The following is a 23,367-nucleotide window of genomic DNA, read 5'->3' as shown; positions in this document are numbered from 1 at the left end:
CTCTTTAATCTGATTCAGAGCGGTTTTCAGTCAAATGACTTAATACCGGAGCGACGTTCCCTCTCTCAACGGGTTGTTGCCCTCTCTTTCAGTCACAGCCGACTCGCTGGTGTCGGAGCGTTCTCTCGATGACAGGTACGATGCTAATAGAATAGATGTGACCCAGTTCTTTCATTTTCCTTTTTGCGTTACGCTGCCTCTGTCTCCGGGTCTCTCTCTCCGTCTCCTTTGCCCTCTCTCTCTCCATCGCTCTCTCTCTCTCTCTCTCTCTCTCTCTCCCTGACACACATGCACACACACACACACACACACACACACACACACACACACACACACTGCACACACACACTCTCTCTCCCATACACACATTCTCACAGTGCTCCTTAATATTCTGTGGACTGCTTTCGTCAGGACACAGTTGAAAGAGAATAGCTGATTAAAGCTCATCCCTGTGTGTTTGTGTAGGTGTGTGTGTGTGTGTGTGTGTGTGTGTGTGTGTGTGTGTGTGTGTGTGTGTGTGTGTGTGTGTGTGTGTGTGTGTGTGTGTGTGTGTGAGAGGAAGATCGAGAGAATAGACATTAGCGAAGGCTACTCCCCATGCTAATTTTAAAGTGTGTTTAGGTGTGCGAGTGTGTGTGCGTCCCTGTGTATGTGTGTTGCGTGTGTTTGGCTTTTGCGAGGCACTGCAGCCTTCAGGGGGCAAAGGTGTTGATTTCCCCAGAGAGGCATTAAGACACAATGATTACACACACGCACACACACACACACACACACACACACACACATGCAAATACATGTACATAGACACACATCAGGATGCAACAATCACATTGAGTGGAGCAAAAGTGGGGCGGCACTGTGTGTGTGTGTGTGTGTGTGTGTGTGTGTGTGTGTGTCTGTGTGTTTAGAAATCAGCCTCTAATTATACTTCCTTCTGACTTCTCACTGCAATTTAAACACGTTTACTTCAATTATAGTTGTTTTAATTTGAAAATCTAAGTGGTCTTCAAACTGAAAGTTAATGAAACTAGTGCTTAATTGTTTGATTGAGTTTGTGGAGCTGAATTATTTGCAAATTACAAGATTTACACTCGTGAAACTATCAATTTGTATATTTTTTATAATCACACTCAAACAATTCTATTTAATTGAGTTAATGATAAAATAAAACTAACAGTTGAACTTTCCAGAAACAGTAAAGTGGGACCGACTGTCAGCTTCTATACGCGACTTCATTCTGATGTGGTTGCATGTGTGCAAGTGTGTGTCTGTGTGTGTCTGTGTGTGTCTGTGTGTGTCTGTGCACCAGACTGTTTTTACAATGAGGTCACAGTCCTGGCTAGTTTTACCTCTATTGAGTTTAACACAAGGATTTAACAGTTTTCTGCCTTTGACTGGAGGAAAAACTCTCTCAACAGACACACACACACACACACAGACACACAAACTGCAGCCTGTAATGACTCACTCTGATTGGTCCGTCTCATCCTGCTCATCAGTAAATTTAATCAGACGACTTCTTTGTTGTGTCCTTCTTTTAAATCTTTTAACTGGTCCCATGTGGTTTTGCACTGGTCATGGAAGACGGAGGTAGCGGGGGGGTAATTTGTGTTTCAGTTCTTCCTCCGACCTGAGATTAGATTTACCGATTCCCCCCTGAGAGCTCCCCTGAACACTCATATAGTTTACTAGTGCTGCTAAATCTCTCGATTAAGTGCCTTGCTCAAGGGTTCTCAAAGTTTTTTTTATACTTCCTCGCTCAGTCCCAGTGGCACCAGTGAGGAATAGAGCTCCTAACCCTACCAGTCTTAACGGCATCTTCCAGCTCCAAAGCCTCATTCAGACGGCTGTGAGAAAACAAAGATGAGACTCGTATTGATGGAGTCAGAGATTTTCCCACCACATCTTTGCTCGACTGCTCTTCCCAGCGACGTCACTGCCTCTGGACCGGAAACGCAACTTGCCACAAGTGCCATCGTACTTTTAAATTACACATTTGAACGCCAAGTCTGAATTAAGGACACGGTTTGTAAATCTGACGGGAGAAAGTTATCACCTCGGTGCAATCGTGTGTGAGTTGAGTTTAATCTCTGAGGAATGCAAAACTAAGAATTCAAAAGAAGAAGAATTCGACTCTCTTTACGATGTTTGTGTTTATTTCACTCTTATTTTTTAATTCCCGCGCCTTGATGGTTTTAAATGAAATAATTTGGGGTGAAAGGCAGGAAACCACAGCTCACTGCATAATCCTGACCTGCAGCCACACATACAACAATGTGTGTGTGTGTGTGTGTGTGTGTGTGTGTGTGTGTGTGTGTGTGTGTGTGTGTGTGTGTGTGTGTGTGTGTGTGTGTTTGAGACTGAGGGACTGACTGTGTATTTGAGAGAATAAGAGTGTGTGTGCAATAGAGAGACACGGAGGGTGAGAAAAAAGTAATTGTGTGTGCTGAGCTGGATCACTGAAAGCTGTGGTTATAGAGAGTGTGTGTGTGCGTGTGTGTTTCTCTGTGTGTGTGTCTGTGTGTGTGAGTTACAGTCACAGTGCAGATGATGAGCTCTCTGGCCTAAGGAAGCATGGAAGTTAATGCACTCTCACTCGCACATGAAAGCCGGTGTTCATATCCAGCACAATGAGGAACCGTGAGGGTCGTCAGCGACGGGAACACGGAGAACCCTAACCCCCCCGCTGCTCCTTCCCTCTCCCCTCACTCGCTGCACATCTTCCTTTCTGGACACAGACGTAAATCTGGGCTGGCAGAGAGAGACTCACACTAAACTGCTTTTGTGCAGTCGAAAAAAGTGCCGTCTCCACTACATTTGTGTGCTGGCGAACTGAGGAGCGGGCGATGACGCACACATAGTTTCCGTAAGAGCTCGTAGAAGCAGCCACTATCGGCGAAACACTTATTCTGACCAATGTTCTTCAACCACAAACTGACACAACTAATTCAATGTTCTCTGTCCTGGTTTCTTTCACGAGCAGAGGAACAACAACCACTGATACCGTCTCTCTCTCTTTCCACTGTGAAGTCTTGTTTTCATCATGTTTTAGTGAGACACAATATCTGTTGGTCAAGAGAGGCGCTATTATAAAACTATTTACTAAAGGAAAAGTATAGCCCGTGAAATCAAACATCAGCAACACAATCGTGAATCAAAACCCAGGCATCTTTACTTTTTGAGATAATTCTTCTAACATAGGATTAATGGTGTTTTTAGAATCAGAAGCCAGTTGGACTCGTGTAAAAGACGATGTGACGATGTTAGTGGATCCTTCTTCTCCAGAAAGAGGTCCGGACAATTGTGTCTGGACCTTTTTCCATCGTCTCTCACGTATGACGAAGGCAGCGGGAGATTGTTTTCCGGGTCAGACGTGTTCACGACAACGGGACAATCTCGTACACGTTTAAGTTAACGTCTTCCTCTGCATCTTCCACATGTATCACTCCTCTTTTTCATCATTTTGCGTTCTCACATACAGCCCCTCCGGATAATCTCAGGGGAATATCCAGAGTTCAGTGCACGTCTAAAAAACCGCGATAGTGATGATGAACCATCTGATTCTGCAGTGACTCTTGGCCTAACAGAGCTTTTCAGTGCGTTACAGCTCATTGTTTAGCTTCTGGTCCACAACTTTGCTGTTTCGGTTCATTCACACCATCCTGAGAGTAATGTTCTTTGGCTGCAGCAGGAATCTAGACCTACTTTCTGCAGAATCCCACAACCTGCACAACAAACAGTCGCTAGACATAGTTTTCAATGAGCTGAACTTGGTGTTAACGTAGTGTAGCATTTCATTTACATGCTAAATAGTCTGATATTTCCTCAGGAGCTAAACGGAGAGTGAATATTGGACTTAATATTCAGAAATCGTGACTCCAAATGAATGCTAATGTGGCTGTGTTCCTGCTGGATGTGTAAATAAGGAACTGTGTGAACATGTTTGTCATATTAACTTGTCGGGTGGAACAGCGTTCTTACCTTCTTCAGTTTGATAACAGCCTCTCTGGTCTCGGAGTCAGTGGACAGCTCAAACATGCTCATTCCGTCTCCGTCTATCAAGCGGTAGTTCACCAGTCCGTTGTCTCCGAGGTCGGGGTCGTTCGCCTTCAGCCGACCCACCTCCTCTCCGGGGACTTTGTCCTCCAACACGGACATGGCATACACGCCTGGGAGGAAGGAAGGAAGGAAGGAAGGCAGAGAGTTTAGCCGGCTGTGGTTGGCTGGTCGGTGAAGTTGCTTTGGTATTCAGCGCTCCTCAGACGGTCTTTGGAGAATCGCTGGCTGCCTGCCACCGTGTTTACTGTCTGAGGCAGGGTCAGTTTTTTGGAGGGCAGAGCAGGATTAACATGAACTATACCATCTGTCTTATATGGCCCAGAGGATATTAATACCCCCTTTAGTGTCAGGTGTGTGTGTCTGAGGGGGGGGGACACCTGGCTTGCAGAGTGAGAACGGTAAGACCATATGTCGACACTCTCTCTCCTCCTTTATATCCCTCTCTCCTCCTCTCTCACTCCTCATCCTCCAACCTTTTCTCCACACGCTCCTTCACTTCTCTTCTATCTCTGCTCTATTTATCGTAAATCCTCCTCTTCCCTCCGTCCATCATCCTATTTCTACTCCTTTCCCCAGATCTGTCACTTCACACATCCCTCCTCCTGCCTCGTGGTCCCTCCTTCCTCTGCCGTCGCCTCCAATCTACGATGATTCAGGCGCCGAGCACTCGAGCGCTCGTCATTCTATGTGGTTTACGCCATTAGCATGTTTATCCTGCTTGTCCACGTGTGGCAATCCCGTGAATCATGAAATTGATTTGGTCACGTGTTTGTTTTTTTTCCCCCAGAGCGAGAGGAAGAGGAGAGAGATTCACGTGATGCATCCAGCCCCAAATCCTGCTGCCACCCTGCAGCCCTGCACTGGTTTCTCTCTCCATTGATCCTCACGAAATCCCTCCTCTCCATCTTCCCTCTTCATCTCTGCGCGCTCTCTCCTCTGCCTCACATCCTTCCCATCTTCCCCCTCTGTCATTCGCTTCTCCCCCTTCCACTCCATCCCTCCAAATCCCCCCCATTCATCCTCACCTCTCCTCCCCAGGTCCGCCCTCATTTCTCTCACGCCTGTCTCCCCTGCTAGTCTTTCCTCCCCCCCCTCTCTCTCTCTCTCAAGCCTGCCTATTCTGGCTAAGAGCACATTTCATCCTTGCCCTCGCTTTGCCCCCTTTTCCTCCCTCTCTTCTCCTGTCGTTCTATTCTGTCTTTTTCGCTAAGAAGCTTAACTTAAATGGCTCCTGGCAGCTGAGTTAAACATTGTATGACAGAACACACCGGCGGCCTGGAATACCTGGCTGTGAGCGGAAATGTGCGTTTGCATTGAAGGACCACAGGGGAGGCGAGTGCGAGTGTTTCAAGTTTTTTCTTTCCGGTAAAAGAAAAATGTGTTAAACTTTCCAGTGATTAGGAGAAAGTTCACGGGTTCATGAGTGGTGGCGCCGTTTGATCGGGATGTCTGATCCTTGGAAGGAGACGCTCAGGATAACCAGCAACGTTAAAAGAGACGTGTGGACCAAGTGTTTCAGACAGAGGCTGAAAGGAGGAGCTGCAGCAATGAACTGTATGATTGAGTAATAACCTGAATATGAGCAGAATATGTCTTGTTTAATATGTAAACTCGTAAATTACCACAATCTCTCTTCACTAACTTTAGGGGATTACAGAAACTAAAACAATAATACAGCTTAATTAACCACTACTCATTCTTGTGACCTTATTGTTGTGCACATAGACAATTAGACGATACTGAAGAAGAGTTTAATGTTGGACGTGACGATGATTTAAAGTTAACAGGGGAGTTGTTCATTCACGGAGCTCGTATAGTGTCTGTGAACGTGTGTTGATTACACTGTGGTGGGTGTGGACTTCGTGGTTAACAGCACTAAACTCATTACTGAAATGAACCTCTGCCAATATTTTAATTCACACACGTCTTGCTCTACGAGGATATTTGGTAGCAGTTAGTCGTTGTAGCTGCAGTAGGCAGACATGTTGTGTTGTGACTGTGTATAAAGTATAATTTAATACTGAGCAGCTGCTTCTCAACCCAGTATTGTTTAATTACTGAGCCACTATGAGTTTTCTCAGTTTCACCGAATATACCACAGAGCTTTTCTTTTGTATTTTTGCCTTAACTTGTCAAATGTAACTTCGATCAAATGTTGGGAAACGGATCAAACATCCTTCCACTGACACAAGAAGAAGTTACGTTGAGGATTTCTTGTATTGACAGATGCCGATTTTGCGTTTTTTGAGGGATTTCCAAGATCTTTTCGTTGTGCAAATGAAAAGAGAAAAGCACGAGGACAAAGAGTCTGTGTCAAACGGAGACGTAGAGATCAAGCCAAGGAGTGAAAGAATAAAATCCAGCAGCATGAATGGAAGCAGAGGAGCTGCTGGAACTCGGAGGGGGAGTCACGCTGTGCCATATTTCCCTTTCTGTCTGTTTTTATCTCTCTCGTTGTTTTTCTCTCCCTCCCTTTGAATCAGTTTTATTTCCCATCGTTTCTCTGCCTCTCGCTCTGGACTCTGTTTTTCTTACTTGACTTGCTTATCTCATATCCAATTTTTCTCTCCCGGCTCTCACGTACTCTGCCCAGCTACTAAATAAGTAATCACTGTCCTCATTCACACCATCTGGGAGACGTTCCTGCTTCCACTGCCGCTGCGTGTTTTTTGTTTGGAACACGAACACACACACGACCACAACAGATTGATATTTCGTTGCGTTGTCTTGTATCGCAGATGTAAACCGCCTGTGATGCTCGGACGACATTCGGCAATAATGCACGGAGGAACTTTGTTAACATATGTAGTGGTCTTATTGGAAAAATGTTTTCTGTCCACTTTGGATAAGAAAACACGAATCCTCACAGACTTAAACACAAAGTTACCACTATAGCTATATTAGTTTACAAGTGTAGGATTGTTTGTTTGTAAACCACATGACACAAAACCAACTGATCAGAACTCCAGGAAACTTGGTGGATGGCCGGGACGTGGGCCAAGAAATAAATCCATCACATGTTGGGTGTGGATCTGACTCATGATCGTTTCCCTTGATTTCTCAGATTTGCAGATCACACATTTTTTCTCGGGGGACTGATATTTTCGAGTGTGAGCAATTTGCTGCAGATCTGGTGAATTTAAATGTGGTTTTCTAGTTTGCAATGTGGATTCCTCAGTGTTGAAACTCCCGCAGAAAAAGTCTTGTTCCCGTCTGAAGCCCTGTTGCCCCTTTGTTCACGACACCCGTTCTAATTTCCCTCAAAAACGCTGCCTGTTATTTGTCCCCGACATCCGGCGTCACCGGCAAAATAAGATTTCAGCTTCTACGCTGCGAGACGTTGAAACACAGTCGGCTTGTTGGAGAACACGGGAAGTGGAGAGATCGTTCTGACAGCCTCTTTCTCTCTCCCTGCGTCTCCCTGTCTTTTATATTCTCTCCCTCACTGCTTCTGCTCATGTCCCTCTCTTTTCTCGCCTGTTCAGCTTCTCCACAGGCTAAATCCTGAGCCCTCGTCTCTTCCTTTCTCCACACCCCCCCACCTCCTCCTCCTCCCTGCTTCTTCTCTCCATCCATTCCTGCAGCTTCTCTGCTGAATCTCTGCCAGGAGTACCTCTGCTCAGAGCTACACGAGGGGGGGGGAGAAGGAGGAAGAACGGGGGGCCAGGAAGAATCTCAAGCGAGGAAAGGCAGGGTGAAGGGAAAGAGAGACGGATTGAGAGGAAGGGTTGTTAGGCATCGAGGTGGACTGGAGAAAATACTGTGGTGCAACTATCTGCCTGCCACAGTGACTTTCCTGGTTTTCTTGTCCTCTGGGTCACATGCACATGCACAGAATCATGCACACGTATGTTTGTGCATTGACAACAAGGTGCAGCACGTCACCAGACGATGCGCGGACAGCAGGTGTGTGTGCACTCACTCTGTGGGAACTTGGGCGGGTTGTCGTTCACGTCCGTGAGGGTGATGGTAACCTCGGTGGTCCCCGACAGCCCCCCCATGTGACCGCCCATGTCTTTGGCCTGGATGACGACCTCGTACTCCTGCCGAGCCTCGCGGTCCATGTCCGGCAAGGCGGTGCGAATAATACCTGAATGGACAGATTCAAAAAACATCGCGTTAACTCTCACTTTTACATCTGTATGCGTGTAGCGTGTGCGAGTCCACGCACCGTGTACCTCCATCAAAATGATTTCAAAATATTATCTCAAGAATTTGCGTTTAAATTAATAACTTCGAAAAAGTCTCGCTTGGCAAAACAGAACAAGTCGACGTGATTTACCTTCCTGAGAGAGGGGGTAGTTTTTTAAGAAGATCTTTAAAAGATAACACATCATCGCTCATCAGAACTGTAGTGAAACATGTGCGACGTCTTGTTTTCCTGCATTTCAAGGCCCGGTAATTTTGTCTTTCTGTTTAATTCATCAGCCGCCGCTGCCGCTCTCTTTCCATCTCTCTCTTTCTCCAGATGTCGAGCTGCAGTGTTGTTGAGTTGAGGCTTTCTACTGTCATATTATACCGTGTGTGTGTGTGTGTGTGTATGTGTGTGTGTGTGTGTGTTGTGTGTGTGTGTACAGCAGGAAAAGCTGGTAATCTCCAAACCAATTAGAAATGTGAGCTATGGATTTGAGCCAGTCAAATACCCAACACTGGTTTGATTAGCCAGATTTACTCTGCACAAATCTCTCTCCCTCTCTCATGCACTGACTCCTCTCTTTCCATGAACTTGCTCCGTCTAAACCGATCTCCCTCTCTCCTCCTCCTCCTCCTCCTCCCTAACCTCCCTCTCTCTGTTCTTCTTCCCTCCATCTGACCCAGCGTAGCTCCGTCTCTGCCCTAACCTCCCTCCTGACATCCAATTTCTTCTTTTAATGCAAACCCAAATATTAGGCCTGGACTCCGGGGACCTCTTCTTTTGCAGCGGCGCCTTCTTTCCCCCGCCAATTTCAGAGAAGAGGACGTGCTGCTACCTGATCCCTGCAGCAATGAATACTTATATGGAGAATATATTGTATATTGCAGAAACATTTTCACTTTGGTCTCAGTAACAAGCAGTTTCCACAGGTTGCCTTGTCGACGTGGAAGTTAAAGCAACACTCTTACTGAGCGACAGCGCCCCCTTCAGCCACGAAATAACTATGTTTACATGCAACAGTGCATAGTGTGATTATGATTTTACGCCAATATGTCTGACATTATTCCGCTGAAACGCAACCGAGCGATGGATATTACCCATGATCCTCTGCTTCCTCAACCAGAAGAGCTGCGGCTGTAACAAATCCACCGAACTCTGTTCAGCATTCTTCATATTTTTTAAAGTTTCCGGCTGAATATTGGAGATAAACTCTGTGTTTTTAATGATTTCTCCGTCTTTTTAACTCCTCTACAGTTCAGCTTCACTCCTCAACCTGCTGGACCGGATTCTGCCTCCATCAGTTTCTCACGTCTCACAGGAGATCGTACGTTCAGGGCGAGGAGTGGGAATGAAAGAGGAAACATTCTCCATATTCACACCCACTGAACCAACACACTCATTTTGAAGCTGCTGTTTCAATCTTTAAAAAAGTCGAATAGTGTTGCTTCAAGACGTGTGAATACACATTCATATCGATGACGTGACAGTATTTTGTGGTGATTAGTATTTAAACTGAAGTGGATGTTTAGAGGAACTTGTCATGTGACTATATATTGGGTGTTTTGCAGGATGTTGCTCAGCGAGCGTGTGTCAGACTAATCCCATAAGCCCGTCTTTGTTTCTGTGTCGTTGCATGATACTACATCACCAGCTGTAAGCCTGTAGATGCTTGCAGACTATTTCCAGCCTCACCTGTCTGAGACTCCACGGAGAAATACGGCTGTCCTTGCAGGATGCTGTACACCAGCCGGGCGCTGTTGCCGTAGGTGGGGTCATCGGCATCTGTAGCTGTCACCTGCATCACCGAGGTACCTATAGGACAGACACGACACGACGAGTCAGGAGACAACTCTACTCTCAGGGATTCGGTTCAAGAGCGGTTTGACAAACAAGCCTGTCCGCGGAGAGTGTGTCGATTCACCTGCCGAGGAGAGAAGGGAAATAAAAAACACTCTCCCCTTCTCCCTCTGCTCCCGTGAGGCAGGTCCACACAATCATTTCTCCACGTTTCATCATTGTCGGGTTGGAAACACTCGCTCGACAATATCGTCCGTGGTTTTGTTGAGTGTTTTAAATACATTATATTCCCTCGATGCGTTGACAGTGCTACAGCCCCGGGATTTATGAAACTCCATCAAAACCCTCTGGATAATCAGAAATGGTTGTCAAACTCCAAAACAAGGTAGTTCATCTTGGTCCCCCCCCCCCCAAAAGAATAAAATATTTGACACTTTGAAGATGCGGCGCTTTCACACGACAACAGCAATTCACTCGGAGTAAGTCTCGCTTAACTGAGCTTGACACAGTGAAGCTGAGCAAATAGGCTCAATGAAATTAAAATTTGCAGGAGTGTGAAATGCATTTTCATTAACATCGCGTAATTGTTGAAATTTTCCTTTTTTTGCAGATGTGACACAACTAATAAAAGTCACACGCAGAAACTCTCCGAACTAAAAGTCCTACGATTTGCATTAACCAGCGGATGGTGTCTCCTTCTCCTGAGAGCGTGTCCAAGTGTCCTCGAGCAAAACGCTGAACCTCTAACTGCTCCTGATTCTGTGTGTAAATGTATGTGTGTGAATGTGTGCGTGTGAATGTGTGTGTGTGAATGTGTGTGCGTGTGACTGGTTGAATGAGACGTACGTGGTAAAGAGCTGTGAGAAACACACTATATAAATGTGGTGCATCTTCTCTTTCTGCATCCAGATGTCGAGCTGCAGTGTCGGGGAGTTGAGGCTTTCCACTGTCAAATTATGCCGTGTGTGTGTGTGTGTGTGTGTGTGTGTGTGTGTGTGTGTGACAGCAGGAAAAGCTGGTAAGCTCCAAACCAATTAGAAATGTGAGCTATGGATTTGAGCCAGTCAAATACCCAACACTGGTTTGATTAGCCAGATTTACTCGGCCCAAATCTCTCTCCCTCTCCATGCACGAACTCCTCTCTCTCTCTCCACCAAACTTGTTCCGTCTAAAAATATCCTCCCTCTCTCCGTCTCTTCCCCAAATTATAGTTCACCCTCTGTCGTATCATTATCTCCCACAGACGACACACGTAATCACAGTGTGAAGCCGCAGCTGTAACATCCGTCGCCTGTAGGTGGTGCGTTCTATTTATATGTTTCACGTACGAATATAGAAAATCGTCCTGTGGTGTTTCTGGTTGTACTTTCAATAAATGGCCACCATGTTAGCTTCTAATGATTTTGTAAGTGTGTCCTTTGTTTTTGCATCTTACTCCAACTTTTTCTACCTGGTTTCAACTTCTGCTTCTGTGTTAAACAGTCGCTTTTTAAAGGAACTGAGGAAGTAGAGACTCAAATATTATCTTTATACTCAACTGGTAAAGTTTTTGAGTCAAAACATAACATATTGAGATTTAGGGAATGTGCTCTTTGGTTTTTCTGGTGCTCGACCGTCAATCAAATGTGGTTATTTTTCATTTTCCCATTATTGATATTGTGAGAACCACTAACTTTCCCCATATGAACTCCATTGTTTCTGCAACTGTAAGTTTCCCTATTCTCAATGTGGCAGCTACCTTAAGTCTACACGATAAATTACCAAGAATGTTAATTTGAGAACGACTTTCTTCTGCGTCTGATCTAATTCTGACATCCATGAGGGAACATGGACCTAGTCAGTCCATTTCTCTCCCTCTGTCTCTCTTCTTCAGTCGTTGAGGCTGATAGCAACCGGCGGCTCCTCCCTGCCAGACTTCAGTATTCAGGTTTGAGCTTAAGAAGCGGATGTGCAGGGGAGAAAAAGGAGAAAGAAGCCCTGAACAGAACTCATTGAGACGTCCTTTCAGAAGTTCTTTCTTTGGAAGTCCTGTTCATTCAGAGGAGGGATTTCTCCGGCTCTCAGAGTCTCAGGCAGCTCCACTGCCAGTGGGGTTCAGTTCAGGTCAGCCTTCAGGGGTTGAAGACTCTCCAAGACCGCATAATATTTGGAAAGACAAATCTATCAGGATCACAAGCCCTGAGTAAGAAGACTCCGAGGAGATGGCTGGAGCTGCTGCCCATGCCAACGCACTGCTAAATATTTCCCAGCTCATTTTTTCCCCTTTTGTGTGCACACGAGAAAAAGAAGGAAAAGTGATATATACGCAGGAGCTGCATGTGTCGGCTAATGGCCCCGTCTGATATCCACTTCTCTGCCACACTTCCTGTGTTCAGATTACTGCCATAATTAATAATGTATGAAAAAGGCTGTTTAGCAGACAAACAACACCAAGTCCATCAGTGACTTTATTAACAAATGTCACTCAATAGACAGAGGAGATTTTATTTTTCCCTGGACGGAATAAGATGACATTTCATTATCTCGTCTGAATCATCGTTGTTATCAAATTATATGAGGACAGAAAATAAATCTGCTGGTCTCAGCTCGCATTCAGGACGGGGGAATTTTCAACAGCGTCAATTTAGAGCTTTTAAACACAACTTCTGACTCGTGCATTTTTGGTCCTCTGTCCTTTACTAAACTGTCATTATCACAAAAAATGAACTGCACTGTCCACACTCTTTCCTCTGCGGTTTCATCCACGTGCACGTCACTAAAGCAGAGATTGTTACTCACCCACGTTGGACATCTCAGGGACCCTGGCGTAGTACGGCCCGTGTAGGAACTCTGGAGGATTATCGTTGATGTCCTGAACTTTCACTATGAACTCTGACGGAGGCTCCAGAGGCTTATTAGTGTCTCTGTTCACTGCCTGGGCCGTTAAGGTGTACTGCGCCTGCTCCTCGCGGTCCAGGGTCTTCGTGGCGTGGATGTTGCCCGTCTTGTCATCGATGACGAAGATCGTCCCCGCGCCTTCGCCGGAGAGGATGTACTTGATGTTGCCTTTGCCCGAGTCTACGTCTGAGTGGAGCTGAAGAGACGAGGAAAACAAAAAGGATAATGCAAATCGTGAGACGTGTTCTGTGCTGCCCACATCTGGATTTCAAGTGAAAGAGAAAGAGTGACAGATGAGACATTTAGCCTCGTTGGCAAAAGTACCACGAGGCTTCTGTTTGTCAATTCTGTGAATGAAAGAGGCTGAAATGCTCCGATAGACAGGCGAGTGGATGTGCGGGGGTGGAGACGGCCAAACGCTAATAAGTAAGAGATTTAAAACGTTGTCATAACAAAAAAAAATTCAATTAAACACGAGGTTTTCCTTTACAACCCCGTGCACAAAGAAATATGATGTATTTGTTGTTTATGGAAGCCGCTGCAGCATTTGAGCGATGTCGCTGTGGAGGAGTGCCACCAATCATCCTCACCCCCGAACGTGAGCATGACCTCTCTCTTTCTCTCTCTCTCCGTGATAAACGAGAAACGCACATTTCAATCCTGTTTGGAGTTTGCTGTCACCCTCCGTGCCCCCGGGCCGCGACTGTCACCGGAGGACGGGGCAGCTATTAATTAAACGTCCACGCCGTTATTCAGGAGTTAATTGTGTTTCTGCTCCGGCGAAGAGACGAGGCTCTTCATCGTCTTTGTGATACTCACCCTGCCCACCAGAACTGGGTCAGGTCCGGTGTACTCCTCAATGACGAAGAACTGATTCCAGACCCATCCTCGTTTGGACCGATGCAGCACCTGTCCTTCCTTCCCCGTCCGCTGTCTGTGTCTGTGCAACGACAAGTGACCTGCAAGTACACAAGTCCACATTAGAACCAACACAACACATTCGTAGTGGGCTTAAAGTCTAGGTTTTAAAATCTTAGAGACAAATGTAAAAGACTTGAATGAAATGCATTTCTTTCTTTCTCTCGAGTTTCCTTCTGTGAGAATATTTTCCAAAAGGCTGAACTCAACTCAAAGTGGGTGGGAGGCAGTAACCTCCCGAGCAGAGAGGCCCACTTTTGAATTATGGATCACTGGTTCAAATCCCAGCTGAGAAAATGTGGGTGGCTGCTGGGGAACGACACACACTTCCAACGAGCAGTTCTTTTTAGGTGGGGGGGCACTTGACCCGTTTCAGTGCAGCTGCTCGGCGGCCAGCAGGCTGAGGAGCAGCACCGTTTAAACCTCGGCTAAAAAGTGAAGGGAGCTTTGATCGGAGAAGAATGACTTACTAAGTTAAGGAAAGATAAATGACAACTGTAATTTGATAGAAAACTAATGCATGAAGTCAAAATATCGGATTATCCAACACCAGAAAGTCCAGATCAAGTTTAGTACTTTTCCATGAGAATAAACAATTAAGTTTTTCTCAAGTTCACATTTTGTTCACAGCCTGGATGGACCAATCATCCAGACAGAACAGAGTGATGAAAGCATCACTGTCAGTTTGAACGACAGATGCCATGAACAGGAAGTGGTGTTTTTCAGATGCAGGTAAACACACATTAGGTTATTAATTCCATATTCGAACCTGGATTTCTGTGTCTGTGGCTCCTCTGATCCAAGGAAGCGTTTCCTCTCCGGGTTCCTAATGCGACACTGCAGAGCGCAGAAACTCCCACCAGCACCAGGAGGGCCCTCAGGAGCCCGAGGCCCTGTCGCTTCATCTTCAGCGTTGGCTTCTCGTCCGACCTGAGCAACCGAGCGCTTCACTCCGACCCCTGCTCTCTGCTGCCTCTCAGCGGAGCGCCGCTCCCACCGAGGTGATGTCCTGTGTTGGCAAACGAAATGTTGTTGATGAATTTCTGGTTCATTAGCTGAGACGCGGCCTGTTGCTGTCGGGTCTCATCACAAACCTTCACGTTGCTGCCTTTCGTCTCCTTGTTCTTCGCTCTCACAGTTTGTTCATTCCCTCTCTCCTCCAATCACAGAGCCTGGAAGAGAACAGAGGAGGATGTAGCTTGGTTAATAATCAGTAAAACAATCAAACTAAAGCTTTAAGAAACTACGACTTAATCAAAACTTTTGCAAGCAATCAAATTGACTTAACGCTGCGAACTAAAAACACAAACAGTTCAGTAATGGATCATTCCTGCCTGTGTAGACAGGGTAATGTTAATCGATTGCAGTCGGAGATCTGGCTTCTTAAATGGTTGTTGTCTTGATTAGGACATTGTACTAATTACTCAGACAGTGTCTGCAACCTCATTAGCTTTAATTCAATTAGACACAGACTGATTTAGTGAAGGAGCTGCAGCTCATGTGCAGCACAGGGTCGCTCTCCCGCTCCAGTTACAGCCTTTTCAAATGTAATCAAAACAAATGTGAGAATGAGTTAAACTGGACGAGGGCGTCGGACCCTCTTTACGTGGGATCTGCTAAAAAGGAGACAGATTAGAAAACTGTGGATGACTCAGGCATCTCTCCGTCTCCGCAGTGAATGAATCAGCAGGAAAAAAGAGACCACATCTGATCCGTGCAAAAAACAAAATAAAACCTCAGCTTGTCCATCATCAGTCCTGAACTGTGAAGCAAGAAACTGCTTTCTCACTGCTCGGGTCCCGAGATGAATGTCAATGAACTGCCCTCGGTGCGAGTTTAATGAAACGACCCCGCGTACGAGCACGGAGCGAAATAAATGTGATGAGAGCAACGGAGGAATGGATCAGACGATGCCAAGATCCAGTGAATAGCCGACTGCAGAGGCCTCCGGGGGCCAAAGGGGGGGTCGAGTCAGATCCTCGGACCAGGAAACCCCCGGTCCTTTGCTTTTCCAGGATCTGGTCCAGTCATGACTACGGAATGATGAGGTTTAAATGTGTTGGTGAAGAAGGGGTGGGGCTAGACCCTGAAGTCTTTGTTTGCCCAACTATTAAACCTCAGCCATTCTCATAAAATGTGATGCAACGATACAACAATACCATAATTCCTCCAACTTCATTCCAACTAACGCTTTATTGTTCTGCTCAGACTCGAGAGATTGTTTCTCAGGAAAATGTTGCAGTGCGCAGTTATTACAAATGAGGGAAGAGGAAACAAGCAGAATATAATGTGTTTGTTGTAATAATTATATGGTTTAATGTCACGTCCATTAGGACGACGTGCATTAGCGTCCATCAGGTGGAAGACAAGGAATTTAAATGTGTTCCACTCGTGCAAATTGGGAAACACATGCACCTAATTACTCCTAATGTGAGACGATGAAGTCAATTAATCGACCCACACTAACAGCACGTCGACAGTCGGATATATCACTGTGTCGTCCATTAGTCAGATACTGATGCATCATCTGCTCACAGCTGGATGTGCTGTGAATTTCCATCATGGCCCCGGACATGGTTGACGGGGGATTTAGGACACGGCTGCAAGTCCTCCATGTTGTTGTCCACGTAAACTCATAGTGTTGGATATTGTGGAAACATTGAGAGGGAGCGATTGTGCACGAGTCTCTTTACTACAACAACAAATTGTTTTTTTGGAGCTGGACCATACAGATGTTGTGTCTGTGTGTTTAATATTCAATAGCTCAGTAGATGAGATTATTCCCTCGGGGCTCATTGGCTCCCGTTGTCCACATGACTAGCCAACCAGGAAGTGTTGACAGTTAATCCCATACCGGCTCATCATCTGACTAATTATCCTTGAGTCCTCTGATAGATAGATGTGTGTGTGTGTGTGTGTGTGTGTGTGTGTGTGTGTGTGTGTGTGTGTGTGTGTGTGTGTGTGTGTGTGTGTGTGTGTGCGCGCACGTTGTCCATCATTTACTTGTACTCGAACCTTAAAGCTGTTTCATCCTCTCAGTTGTACAAGGGAGACTAAAATGAAATAACCATGAGGACAATACAACAATTATTTAAGAGACAAAAGGGATAAAAGTTAGCAAAGTTAGAAACAGATGCGATAGAAAAGTAGAGAAAGACGAAGCTGTGTGAGGAGAATCGTGATTAATTTATCTATTTTACTCAAAGCTGTAAAGGCCCCAAAGTTACTATCAAATAATAAGAAGAGTCAACACTATTAATTTCAGTAAAAAGCTGTTAGTTGGTTTATCTCTGAACAGGATTTACACCAAAACAAATTGTCTACAAAGCCATGAAAACAGAACACAAGTAGAGAACTCGTATCTATTCTTGGACACTGTCACTCGCAGGTGGGAAGTTGTGGACGTGAACAGAGAACGTGCTGGAATTTTCAAAGAATTTCCTTAAGAACAACAACACCAAAAACAATTATAAACCCCGGTGTGCACTTGTTGTGCGTCGGAGCTGACACACACACGCGCAGCAGAACCTATTAACAGGCTCTGAAACTGTCACTGATTCGTCAAATTAGGTGTCAGGTGTGTTTAACAAGTAAAAATAAAACGTGTCCAAAAATAAACAGCTTCCACCGACATCCTGTTATACCCTGATATTGGTCATGTGGTTTTTTTTATCTGAAAACCTGTCAGATGTGTCGAGTCCAACAAAAAAAAGAAAAACACGAATAATGAACTTGATTGACAGCCGCAGAGTGACCGCTCTGAAATCCTCAGCCCGACTGCGAATGTGATGACGTGCGACAATGAAATGACCCTGCTATCAAATTCAAATAAAGCAAAGCTGCAAAACGATTTCCCCCCCCCGCCACACACACAAACCTCCTGTCCATTATAAACTCAGAGGAGCGTTTGGATTGTGAACGCTGCATCATAATCACAATATTCTTTCGTCTAAGAGAGAGAGAGGGAGAAGAGGAAAGAGACGGAACACATGCAAGACAGAAGCGGAGTGATAACGACTCCCCTGGGTCCGCGTGCCTTTTGGCCAGACCACTTCCTCTCTCTGAAAACGTGACTCCAGAGTCACATTAGACCAATGAACAGCATAGTGTGTGTGTGTGTGTGTGTGTGTGTGTGTGTGTGTGTGTCGTGCGTGTCGTTCCCCCGGGCTCGGAGCGTTGCTGTGAATCCATGACTCAAGTGTTGGACTAGACTCCTGTGATTCATTGGCTAACATTAGAGCGCAGCTACACAAACAGTGTGTGTGTGTTGAGTGTGTGTGTGTGTCACGCAGAGGTCAGAGCGGGGGGGTTAAAAACAGACCCGCCGGCTGACATATCCTCAACAACTGACCAATCACACCCTGTGTTTGACTATTAATAACCAAGTCTGTCTGTTGCTAAAAGACGGGAGCTCCAAGTCAAAGTTATGGTAATAATTACATTTATTTATTTGATATGATTTGCACCTTAAGTTTGTATTTAAAGCTAAGATAATTCCCGTAAGTCATTGGTTCAACTATTCCATTTACTCTCTGGTATTATTAAGTATTAATATCCAGATATCATGTATTACTTCTAATATGAATCACAACTTAATCTCCTTCATCTCTAAATTCCTTTACTTTGCACCAAAATCTATAACAATATGAAACACGGTGATTAACAAAGCATCTGGGTCGGCAGGGAAAGACTCTCTCTCCCCCTCTTCCTCTCTCTTCCTTAATTTCTCTCCCTCGCTCCTTATTGAGCCAAACCTCCAACAGCAGCCATTAAAATAACTTTGGAAAATGCCTGGACACAAAAAAAACAGACCTAACCCCAGTTTTTCTCTTTGTTTCTCTGTCTGGAAGTCAGAAGTAATAAAGGTGATTCATTCATCACGTATATAAACCTCAGCACTTTGTGGGACTTGTCTTTGAGTCTCTCCACACTTTGCACCTGTGTCAGGAATGTGTCGATCTCATGTACAAATCCATACATAGAGTTGTAAAGAGGAAAACGGGGGGATGTGGATAAATGTGTGTCTCTGTTCTTCTCCCATTGGATTTAACAACTTTCAAACATTGGTCTGATCTTGAAAAACCAGACGTGGTGTTTATGAAATCATCATTTTGGTATTCGGGGACGTTTCTTTATCCCTAAAGCTGATGTGGCTCAAAGGCGGATTTTCCATGTGGATGAATGTCGACTGTTACAAACACTGGGAAAGTGGCTTTTTGGCGTATTTATGATAATGATAATTCATAATCAGAGTTTTAACACGTCATGGCTGCCGCGACTTGTTTGAATGCTGACACACGGTTGGCAGAGTCGAGTGTCCCCGGAGCCACGGGACTAAAGGATTATGTCTGAATTAGCTAACAGGCCAAGACGAACGGGGGGGAATTGATGTCGAATGTGTTGTTTGCTCCCCCGGCGCGGCCTGGAGGCGACATTTGTCCCTTCTGTGTTCTCACAGCCACAGTTTCCTCGTGTGTTCCTGCCACATCGGTGTCGTTTGGCACCGCGGCGAGCCCGTTCCGACGTGAACCAAGATGGCGGCGCCGGGGAGAGAACTGTGGCTCGGTGCCTCATTTCGAACAGGGAACAAAATAACAAGACTGATCTAATCTAGAAGAGCCAGGATTTATGTAATGTGAACCTTAAACTGGTTTTGTCTACTTTACTACCGCTGGTTACACTAAACAGACAAACGTGTGTTGGAGACCTTGCCTGAGAACTCAAGGTCAAACCCCAAAACAAAGAGATCAGCCAGGATCAGACCTGCGACCAGCGGACCCTCCCATAACCTCAAACAACTATTTGAACCAGATGTGATATTTTTCTTCCTCTGTTTATGCTGCTGTGAGGACAGGGGGGGAGTGAGGTTTAAAATGAGATTTTCTCTTACTGTATAAATCCACCTCCTACTCTCCAAAACAAATCCCCAGGCCATTCTGCTGTAAATGCAAAGCTATGTTATTCCCCCTTCTCTTATCTTTTTTTTATGTACATGCATGTTTTTCTCAAAGTGACATGTTCTGCGAGGAGAGATGAGATAAGATGAGGATGAAATGAACCCACCAGTCGGCAGGAGGAAGGAGGGAGGAGGGCGAACCAGCAGAAATAAAGACGTGTGTCAGAGATTCAGTCCCAACAAACGTCAAGTCAATTTCAAACAGGCTTGTGATGTTGCAAATATTAAAAAGCACATAAATTGTTTCCGTGTTGCTGGTTTTGAAGCACATGCATCGGAATCCTTATAATTGAGGAAGCAAACAAGATTTCCACCGACACAAAAAAAAGCAGACTTAGCTACGGAAAGATGGCTACGTGACCACCGGAGAGAGAGAGAGAGAGAGAGAGAGAGAGAGAGAGAGAGAAGGGCGACAGAGCGATCAGTCAGGGGGTCACAGGACGCTGAGAGACACAAGGACGTGCAGACAGACGGAGAGTCAGTGTATTAAAGTTCACTCCGAGTGTCTCGTTTCGGTGAACCGGCTCTTTGTGGTCTGTTAAAAGCTTAAAAACAGAACGGTGCTGAAAACAGACACCCGGCGTTTAGCTCACACCACGAAACTCGAGGCTTAATTGCCTTTCAATTAGAGGACCTAATAGGCCTTTGTGCGCGGGTGTGTGTGTCGATGTGTGTATCTGTGTGTGCGTGTGTGTGTGTGCGTGTGGGGGGGTGTAACAAAAATCCGCAGCGCTTTCTCAGCAGTCATGAAAATGAGTATTAATGGCAACAGACTTGCACAGTTACTGCAAAGTTCGTCTTCGCTTTGTGTGCGAGTGTGTGTGTGTGTGTTTGTGTTTGTGTGAGTGTGTTATTCATGTGTGAGTTTGATAGCGCGTGTGTGTGTGTGTGTAGCAGTTGCTGATTCCTGTTAAGCCATTAGTGAAATAAAAGTGCTAATTACCATCCACAAGACCCCACGTCTCCAGTACACACACACACACACACACACACACACACACACACACACACACACACACACACACACACACACTTTTTCCTGAACTATTATCTCCGATCAGCCTCACTTTAACATCGTTAGTATCGTTTTACATGAAAGCAAATTTAATTCTAAATGTTCTGCTTCCCATTTAATGTCCCGAACGTTGGAATCAAAGTAACATGTACGGAGAAATGTAATTGTCATGTAATCTAACGAGCGTGCGATTATAATGATGGTGTACTAAATGCTCCGTCCTCTCTTCCTCTGTACTATCAGACAGTTGAATGGGAGAATTGATGGAAAAAGCATAAATCAACGTGCGGCAATTTAGACATGATCCACTGTATTTTCTTCCTGTGGCACAAACCCAGTGAAAAGGCCAATGACACGTCTGCACAGGTCATAATCACAGACTCTGATGCTGCATGGCGCGGTGAAAAAAGGTGTAGGCATACATCACCGGCAGATTTGATCGGCACGAGCACCCGTTATCCATCCCTCTAAAGGTAATGCACTTTGTGTCGCAGGGCTTTTGATATATTCCTGACGGAGAGAACTGAGCGAGGAGGATCAGATTCCTCTGTGAGGCAGAGAGACGATTCCTCCGGGGAGACGCAGACGCTTCTCCCACGAGGACACGGACGCCCTTGCGTGAACAGAGGGGGCAGACGGGCCACTGCGGGTGGACATGGACGCGCTCAGCTCGGAGGGAGTGAGGACAGTTGGTAAATCACATGTTTTATTCTGGGGCCTCGGAGCGAACGACACACACGCAGGTCATTGATTCTCTGAAAAAGCGTCTGAATAGATGTTGCATGCAGGAAGAGCCCGGCTACAGGGAGAGATTCTCCCTCTGTCAGTCGGTGTCGTGTGAGAAGACGTGGTTTCTGAAAGTGTCTCCGTCACATCACAGCCTCACGTGTGAAGGTGCAGCTGAGTCTGATCGTTTGAATCTGTTGCTGAGGGGAGGATATCATTTTCATCAATAGCTATATAACAAAAGTCTAATAAATACATGGATATAACGTGTGTGTATTATACAAACACACTGAGGAGGTATAACAGAAATCATGGTTGGTTATTCTCTGCTCTTAAAGAGTTATGACGCACTAATGCAACCATCAAAGATTAATACAGAACTTAACTTAACTTTGTTTGAGCAAAATAATTGTTTGTCTCCTTTTCCATGGACGGATGATAAATATATAATTGGTGCTTTAAGAGAAAATGTGTTTTTTATGGTACTTGGAACTACGCAATGTTGCCATATGACACCAAATTACCAACTACCCCCAACTTGATTTTTTACTTCCAATATTTCCAATTTAACGTTATAAAAACTTATTTTTTGAATATTTAAGTATGAATTCATCCAACCGATGATTAACAACACAAAACTTGTGGTGACATTGTGCCACATTTATCATTATAATTATAGATGTCGACTGTTATAATATTTCCGCTGTAGATTGATGTGTGTACTTACTGTGTAGCACCACCTCCCATACAAATCACAAGGTTTCTCCCCGTTCATAATTACATTTTTTACATTGTTACGGATCAATAAAAGGGGAAATTAAAAAAGCAAACCACACATTTAATTCTCCCACCAAGAAGTTATATGTCTCTGAAAAAAAAGGCTGTGATGCGTTATGTTAATTTGAAGGAGGCTAAATAAACAAAGTCTTTTCTAGAGGAAACACATTCCGTTAACTAGCAGCCAATTATTTCTGCCATTGTTCACACGCCGAGCTGAATTATTCTGTGTACGTGCAGTAAAGTGCCCTGAACTGCATGCGGATGAGTATTTTGAGAACATTTTTGATTTGCTCACGTTCATTAGCATTCTTAATTATAGAGAATTGCACCAATTTATATGGAAATAATATGCAGTGAATTGTGTGCAATCAGGAAACTTTTTTTCTATTCCGCTAATGAGGCGGCGATGGCTTCGTGAAGTCGTTCGGCGAACATGAGTTGTGACTTTTAATAGATCGTGAGACCAGTTAACTGCGGGTTTATGTCACTGTGGACTGTTTAAGTTCCTTCACTTTTACTGTCTCTGAGGTCGTTACTTTGTTTTTCATCATTTATCCAGAACTTAAATAGGGAAATTAACGTTTTTTTGGAAACTTCCATGAATCCAAAATACCATAAATTTAACGTCTCCTCTATTGAAGTATTTGCTGAAATGTAAACAACTGTGCAAAAAGCTAAAAAAAAATAGGTTTTCAGTGAAACATAATGAAAACATAAACAATGCCAGTAATGGGGGATGTTGGCTTTTGCATTCAAATGGTTAAATCCTCTCGGCTGAAGACAACTGACGAGCGAACCAATCTGCTCTGCCGTTTTCTCCCAAATGAGCCGCAGAGATAGACGGTAAAACAACGGGGGCGCCGCCGTTAAGCCTGGGGCCAAAACAATGCAGCTCCAATTATCCTGATTACTGCTGTTTATTGGCTGTTGGTTTGCCCGGGAATGTCCTCTTTTCACTGGGTTTAACTTTGAAACTATCGGGCCCTTTCGCTGGAGAAGACCGACTCGCGGTTAATTGTGACTAATCGACAAAAACAAAGAACCAATGCTTTCAATTAAAAGTGTGAAAATAAAGAAAAGTACAAGAGGCGAGATGTTCAAATT

At 44.9% G+C, this 23,367-nt stretch overlaps 1 protein-coding gene across 2 annotated transcripts in view; it reads right to left on the bottom strand.

Annotated features, from left to right (window-relative positions):
* Positions 1-23,367, bottom strand: part of cdh11 (cadherin 11, type 2, OB-cadherin (osteoblast)) — a 78,780-nt gene that overhangs the window by 10,390 nt on the left and 45,023 nt on the right. For both annotated transcript variants that reach the window (XM_035173491.2, XM_035173492.2), the window contains exons 3-9: positions 14,881-14,958; positions 14,556-14,795; positions 13,688-13,827; positions 12,770-13,064; positions 9,887-10,006; positions 7,982-8,149; positions 3,982-4,169 (exon numbers count right to left, since the gene is read on the bottom strand). In XM_035173491.2, coding sequence (XP_035029382.1) covers positions 3,982-4,169; positions 7,982-8,149; positions 9,887-10,006; positions 12,770-13,064; positions 13,688-13,827; positions 14,556-14,691 — 1,047 coding nt within the window. In that variant the 5' untranslated portion in view covers positions 14,692-14,795; positions 14,881-14,958. The remainder of the gene's footprint in view (positions 1-3,981; positions 4,170-7,981; positions 8,150-9,886; positions 10,007-12,769; positions 13,065-13,687; positions 13,828-14,555; positions 14,796-14,880; positions 14,959-23,367) is intronic.

Source organism: Hippoglossus stenolepis, chromosome 12, assembly GCF_022539355.2.
Source record: "Hippoglossus stenolepis isolate QCI-W04-F060 chromosome 12, HSTE1.2, whole genome shotgun sequence".
Lineage (NCBI taxonomy): Eukaryota > Metazoa > Chordata > Actinopteri > Pleuronectiformes > Pleuronectidae > Hippoglossus > Hippoglossus stenolepis.
The sequence above is the reverse complement of the archived record's forward strand: the minus strand, read 5'-3'. Positions and strand labels throughout refer to the sequence as shown.